This window comes from Pempheris klunzingeri, chromosome 5, assembly GCF_042242105.1.
Source record: "Pempheris klunzingeri isolate RE-2024b chromosome 5, fPemKlu1.hap1, whole genome shotgun sequence".
Taxonomy (NCBI): Eukaryota; Metazoa; Chordata; class Actinopteri; order Acropomatiformes; family Pempheridae; genus Pempheris; species Pempheris klunzingeri.
Genome location: NC_092016.1, coordinates 9378793 through 9386356, shown reverse-complemented (window position 1 = coordinate 9386356; position 7564 = coordinate 9378793). Strand labels below are relative to the sequence as shown.

General features: G+C 40.6%; 1 protein-coding gene across 1 annotated transcript; it reads left to right on the top strand.

The window, feature by feature from the left end:
- Window positions 1-206: 206 nt before the first annotated feature.
- Window positions 207-7204, top strand: LOC139201195 (ankyrin repeat and SOCS box protein 13-like). The gene is made up of 6 exons (XM_070830457.1): window positions 207-379; window positions 1136-1335; window positions 1448-1598; window positions 3108-3242; window positions 3625-3816; window positions 3916-7204. Exons 1-6 carry the CDS (start codon window positions 337-339, stop codon window positions 4062-4064), a joined length of 870 nt encoding a protein of 289 aa, XP_070686558.1. The 5' UTR covers window positions 207-336; the 3' UTR covers window positions 4065-7204.
- Window positions 7205-7564: the final 360 nt, after the last annotated feature.

Sequence of the window (7564 nt, the reverse complement as noted above, 5' to 3'; positions counted from 1 at the left end):
AAGTGAGCAAATAACTAAATACACTCGTACAATAACAATTTAAATACACTTTTATTATTTGTTTTTTAGTAGAGTTAGTGCCTTTCCCCCACTTATTATTTGACTTGAATGTAGCAAACGCTTCCTGGTCTATTGAAGGCCAGCCGCATACATTTCCCAGAGTTCCAAGCCTTTGTTTATTTGTGTCTAAACCGCTCTGACTGAGCCCTCGGCACCCGGCTGCCCTGCGTGTGTCGTGATAATGCAGCCCTTCCAGTATTTACACTTTTGCTTCAAAACGAATAACATGTTCGGCTGAATCTACGTGTTTGACGCAGAGGAAAACGGTAACATGAAATGGAGATCACTCGAGCCAGACCGTCCTTGTATGGAGAGATCGGTAAGTAGCTTACGGTTTGTGACTAGCAGTAACCCGGGGCAACGGTCTAAAATCTGAGCTAGCCAAGGGAATGGTAGCTAAAGCTAAGCTTTCATTAGCTTTGCGGTGGCTAGTTGTTAGTCTCTGTCAGACTAATAGGCCGACGTTAGCTAGCATGGTGTCTCAAAGTGGCTGACTTTAGTTTGAGAGCATGACGGCAAGCTGTAAGCTCGTTAGTGAAGTCCACGTTGTGCAACTGCTCCTTATAAGAAACGGGCACCAAACTTAGACTAACTGGAGTTGCCCTGTAACAGCAAATGTGACACACATTTAGATATATTAACGAAACATCGGCTGTATGAATGCACAGGTCTAATAACACACACGTTACAGTCCAATACACTATTGCTATTGTGATGGTTTGGATCACTCTGTACATGAATGGTTTTATTGTGCCAGTTGCTATAGATGATTATGATCACCACTGATTTGTTACACATGTAAAGCTTCAGACTTGAAGTGCTTTTATTACAAAATCAAGACCTAAATGTAGATTTTTTTATCTCAGGTTTCATGAGAAATTGTAAGAGAAGCTCACTGCAGCTCCTTTTCTGTACTTTGTAGTAGAAGCTAAATAAAAAGAATCTGCATTTCAGCTATATTTGTATGGTTGGAATTTTAAAATGTAGTTTAACACACACACAGAATTTTGTTGACACAAAGAAAACATAATCATCGTGACCAGAAAAGCTCAGTCTTGTTTTCACATATTTGCAGCTCATGGTCTTGGGTTCTGGACAGACCGGTCTGCAGTGCATGAGGCCGCTGCCCAGGGCAGGGCCCTCCAGCTGCAGCAGCTGATCGAGGCCGGTGCAGCAGTTAACATCGTGGCAGTGGACTCCATCACCCCCCTGCATGAGGCGTGTATACAGGGACAGACCCAGTGTGTCAGACTGCTGCTGAACGCTGGTGCACAGGTGAGACGGTATCAGTGGTGTGCAACAGAAATGCTCCTCAGGAGACTTACGCCGAGTTGATGGCTTTCTTCATCAGTGCATGATTTACTGATTGGTGTGTTTTGAACTGCAGGTGGATGCTCGTAACATTGATGGCAGCACTCCGCTGTGTGATGCCTGTGCAGCTGGTAGCCTTGAGTGTGTGAAGCTGCTGCTGGAGTACGGAGCTACAGTTAATCCTCCACTGTTTACCTTCTCACCGCTTCACGAGGCTTGCATGGGAGGTGTGTCTTGTTACTTACAGCATCACACAGGAATGTATTTTGTGTCACATATCTATCTATCTATAAACATGGCATTACTTCATTAGTCAGATATTGCCAAACCTGATTCCAAACAGCCTTTCTGTTGATGCAGAATAAAAGTCTGGCTGAACTAGTTATCACTGTGTAAACAACGAAGAGGCAAGGGACGGATTGGTTAAGGAGGTTAAATAAGGAAAGCAGAATTGAATGCAAATACCTTTTTTTGTCACTGTACATGTACAACAAGACACATTGTGCAGTGCCAATCTACATAGGAGAAGTAGAAACATACAATATTGGCATGTAATATATGAAAATATCAGACATGCATATAATATGAAATGGATAAACAGACATGGAAAGGGATGTAAAGTGCTTAGTGTGTGTGCGTGTGTGTGTGTGTCACAGTTTTTGGTGTCTGTGGATGTGAGACTGAGCACAGGATTGTATTTGTGTGGACTCCTGACTTAAAGGGCAGTGAGTTCAGCAGTTTTGTGTTAAACATTAGCAACAATAAAATGTACAGATAGTGCAAACATAGGTTAGGTCGCAGCCTCACGTGGTTTTTGAGATATGCATACACATACTAGAGAGTATGATTTTATATACCAGAACTGTTGACCATTACTCTCTTAGTTATTGATTAAAAGTCTTTCAAGTTGTAGCTGGTAAACAAATGGAGTGTCTATTTGTGTGACCTGGTCTGGTCACACAGTATAAAGAACGAGAAATTCCTATTCAGATTGATGTAGGTGTGGTGGCTGAATGGTTTAGTCACAGAACTTTCACTCAGGACAATGGGATTCAAATCTCATGAGATTACTTTTTTTTTTTTTTTTAAACTTAGTTAACTCAGTTTTCTTTTATTATTATCAGTTTTAAGATGCAATTTGGTTGGATCTAGGCACCAAAACTACAGGGCTAGGTTTTTATGAAAATATAGTGGTTTGGGTTCAGATAATAAGTCAAATACAAATATAAAAGGTGGGGTACATTAAACACAAAATATCTTCTTTCTAACATACTCCCCGGTGCAAATAGTGTTGTTGACTGCTGAAAACTGACTACTAAACACAAAAACCCAATTAACAGTAACACACAGATGTGTCGGCTATGCTTGCTAAGCCTCAGGAATACACTTGGATGATTGCAGTATTGATTTGAAACCAGCAATGGCAAGTGAGGGGAATGCGTCAAAGTGAAACTTGAGCCAAAATCTATTCAAGCTGAACGACAGATCCTGTACTCCCTCAAGGATGAAAGTACAGACATTTACAACCCCTCTTAAAGCCTGCAGGAAGTGAGTGTGGCATATTCAAAAGACAGAGTGTGTGGTGGAGTATCTCTGTTAAGTGGCTTTTCTTAAATGTACTTTTATGCAAATGTGACTCTGCCTCCTTAGATGTTTACCAGTCATCCTTTGAAAGTGACTCTACTGCATTTAATTTTGTTCTAAACAGACATCACTGTGCCCGTTTCTCTCATCAGGTAATTCAGACTGTGTTCAGCTCATGATTGATCGAGGAGCTTACATGGAGGCCCATGACTGCCACTATGGGACACCGCTTCATGTAGCCTGTGCAAGGCAACATTACAACTGCGCCAAAGTTCTCCTAAATTCAGGTAAGTCCATTTTTGTCATTTGTACACCGGAGCTGGGTAAAATTAAATGTCACCATATTTTTGGGTCAAAACCTGGATATGGATAATTTGCATTTCTAATGTGATATTTTGGATGTGACTATCTATTTTTTTTTTTACCAAAGTTTTTTTTTTTTTGTGCTTTTTTGTGCATTTTCATGTCACTGTTCTACCCACTGAGAGCCGACTCTTGCATCATTCCTCCTGATGGAGATTCACTTTGCTTATGTAGAGCTAACTACTGGATCACTCTTTATGCTACCTGCTCATGATGTTCCTTCATAGAATGATTATATAAATAAAAATGCTACAGACAAGAGGAATACTTTTCTCTCTCACACAGTTTTGTTTTTCTTTCCCAAAGGGGCAAAAGTGAATGCTGCCAAGCTACATGAGACGGCCCTTCATCATGCAGCCAAAACAAAGAGCATTGACTTGATTGAGCTGCTGGCGGAGTTTGGGGGAAACGTGTTCGCCAGGGATAACCTGAACAAAAAACCCATCCACTACACAAGCCCAGGCTCTCCCTCTTATCTCTGCCTTCAGTTCTATGAGAGTGAGTTTGTTTATTCAGAGTGCACCCTGTCACTGTCAGTATATAGATCATCTGAGAGCACAGATAAAATGTCATCTCTGTCGTTCTTCTCTTCCTCAGATACCCCCCTCAGTCTGCAACAGATCAGCAGAGTGGTTGTGAGAGGGACTCTCGGCACAAGAGCACGTAAAGTCGTTTCCAAGCTGGGCTTGCCCAACCGCATCATAAGTTTTCTTTCTTACATGCCACCCCCAGTTATTGTACTTTAATCACCTATTGGAAACTTCAGAAGCAGCTTTTAGAGGGTTAAATCTGGACCAGTTAGTCTGCTCGTTGTCTTTCCGGAAAGTCACATAACAGGATGTTGAATTTGGCAGATGTGCAGCCCAGATGAAATGTCTTACGGGGAATCCACATAGGAAGCGAGATGAGAGGCGTGCAAGCGTTTTGTCATCTAATCCACACTGACTCCATGCTCCGTGAACAGCAGCAGGCTAACCTGCCCTCACCAGGCTGACCGAGAGCAGAAATTTACTGAACCAAAACAGTTTTTATGTCAGCCCCATTGGAAGAAATCAACAGTGTTTGTATGTAGCCTATTAATTCACAGATTTGTTTTCTCCTGCCTGTGTGAAATCTACTTGTTAAGTTACTGCACGCAAGCACACAAGCTCACAAACAGACCGGGAGCCTTGATCAATCAATGACATGGTTAATCAGACATGGTTAATAGTTCAAAACACATATACAGCGGGATGTTTGTGTGATTTAAACCGCTGTCTGTAGTTTAACGTGACAGAATAGACCTGAAGCATAAAAAAATCAATGTGGATTGATTCATTTAATAAAATGTGTTTCTGTTCTTTGACATACACGAGTGACGGACATCAAAAATGCTTTAGAAAATGCTCCCTATGTGGACTGCCCGTTGGATTCAGACTGTGTGGCCGAGCACATTCAAAGGGACTTAATTTACATTTTAAAGCTGTAGTAACAGATTTGTTTACCACTAGGGAACAGAAAGACAGCCCACATGTACAAACCACCAGCTTATAAAGACGTTCTGGGTAACCTGTTAGCAAACAGCTGCGTACTTACACATACAGCACACAGAGCAACAGGAGCATGTTTATCGCCATAATGAATATTAAGTCAGATATTCGCCTGCTTTTACATCTAGTTTCGTCAACTAGCTCCTGAATCACTATCTTCAGTCGCCATTCATGTACTTGAACACCGCTGCTTCATGCTTGCACCAGGTGCGGCTCCCCGTGTTAAACCCAGACAGGTGAAATTAAGTATTTTGGTTAAGACCTCCTTTCAGGACTGCATGGGCATACATATACTGTAGCTCCTGTTAGCTTATTGCAGCGGAACAAATTACACTTTGATCTTTCATATTACAGTCTTCTTACATGGAGTCGGATGACCACCTATATCTCCCAGCATAGCTCACCTTAGCTTCAACCTGAGCAGAGGCCAAATCAGCCACAATAACCGAGCATACCTGTGTGAGCGTGTAGAACCTTTCATTATGCAAAATGCACTTTTTAATGTCTTCCTAACATAAGAAATGTCTCCCTGTTGTGTCTAAAGACCCTCAAACTACGAGGCAAAAGCATTTTCTCTTTCTCCTGCTCAAACTTTCAGTAAATGTGAGTAAAAACTCCACATGTGACGTTAAGCCGGGATCTGTTGATCATTTGACCTCCTCCAGCCCTTCAGCACCTCGCTGTCTGCCACTGCTAAGTGGTTACTGGTAGCTCTAGTAATTCAATGTCGAAGGTACGAGCAAAGCAAGCAAATTGTGCTGTTGTTGGCTGTGAAAACCCTGACATCAGTTTTCATGTCCTCCCACCATCTGAGGAAGTGAAGACCAAAAGATTTACTTTACTCTGGATGAACATGGGACAGAAATGTCCTCAGCGACTGCAAAACACATCTGTCATGTGCTTGTGTAACAGTATTTTACTTTGGACTGCTTTCTTAACAAGGTCAGCAAATGTCAGGAGCTCAAGGATGGATCGATGCCGGCTGTTACGGGCCCCACTTCAGATTCGGAGGCTGTAAGTGTCGCTGTGTTTTATATTGTTTTGCTGTTTAGCTGTTTGTGTATTTTGCCCGTGGCTCCACTTAGGAGCAGAGACTGTGTTTTAGATGGTAGAGCTGATGCAGAAGTTGATGGGCCGTGACAGCTGACCAATCAAAGCAGACTGGGCTTTCCTGGAAAGGGGGTGGGGGGCCTTGAAGAGACAGGAGGTAAAATGGAGCGTTCAGGAAGAGGCTTGAAAGAGCGGTATGCACAGTACGAGAAAAATAATTAATTAAATTAAAAATTTGTGAACATTATAACATTCTAGTAGGATTCCCAAATACAAGTCTGAACCTGAAAATGAGCATAAAATGTCTCCTTTAAGAATTAATACCCAGAGGCTTTGGCAACACTACAGAACATTTCACTCACATCTTACATCAGGCATTTAAGTTGGTTTTAGCATGTTAAAGTATTGCTTAATGGAGCTTAAAGTATATAAACATGAACTTGGCTCACTCATCATGACTGTGAACGTAGGGGAGAACGGGGTTTGTTGTCTCATGGGTTAGGGTTAGGGTTAGGGTTGTCACAGTGCTTATTACAGCCAAACTGGAGGGCGCTGTTTAACGAATTTTTGGCGTGGCGTCATGCTCATTTCTATTTGGCTGTTTTGTGTTAAACGCAAAACATTGAGGTGAGGAGAAATTTTGTATTTTTTATCGGTGTGTCAAAGTAATTTTTCATGTTGTTTTTCTAATAACTTTTGTCAGGAGGTCAGGTGGGGCTGGTCGTCACATCTGTGACATCCATTAGATTCTACATTCATAATGAGTTGTTAGTAAAAGTGAGATTTTTTTAAAGACTGGATCATTTTACATCTCATTGCAGAGAATGATTAAAACAAATCATTGACAAATACAGTGAGTATTATAGAGATGGTTATTCTATCCATTTTTAAAACTGGTTTTGTGTCTTTAGCTCGTTCTTTTTAAAATCACATTTTTTCTCATTGAGACCCCATTAATAACTATAGGTAAATAACCCCAAACAATATGTAAGAGTGTCTTTTATAAGCCTCCCTCTAATGTAGGAATGACTGTTGTTCGATGAGTTGATGATGACCAATTCACATGAGAGTAAAACGTGTGACAACAAACCCCCGTTCTCCCCTATGTATAATTTCATCATAGATGCTGTTACACTTTATCGAACCCACAGACAACATAAAGTAGTTTGACTACTAGGATTATATCACTGTATGTATTTGTATATATTCTGTAACTATTTATTTTTAATGTACATTTGTAAATAATACAGATGATTCTTATTAAATTTGTGTAAATAAATAGACCACTACTACACAATTCTACAATGTGTTATCTTCTATTGAAGCTAAACTACAAGCCTTAAAATTAAAGATTGTTTTTTTTTGTTTCGAATAATTTCACACTTATAACAGCTATATTTTACTGTATTATTCCTACTGGTTAATTCAGTCCAGACTTTTCGAATTGAGCATGACCACCCATAATAAGAATTATTATTAGCATGTGGACTGTCTTTTTACATTTCTCATATTGTGTCCAGCACCAAGGATTTATTGTTTTTGGATGTGCGTGCTTATGCAACTTTTTTGCATCACCCATAATGATGTGACACTTTCAAAACCTGTTTCATTGAGCTGCATTACAAAACTCTGCAAGAGCCCGTTAATTAACTGTCATTATGCATGGA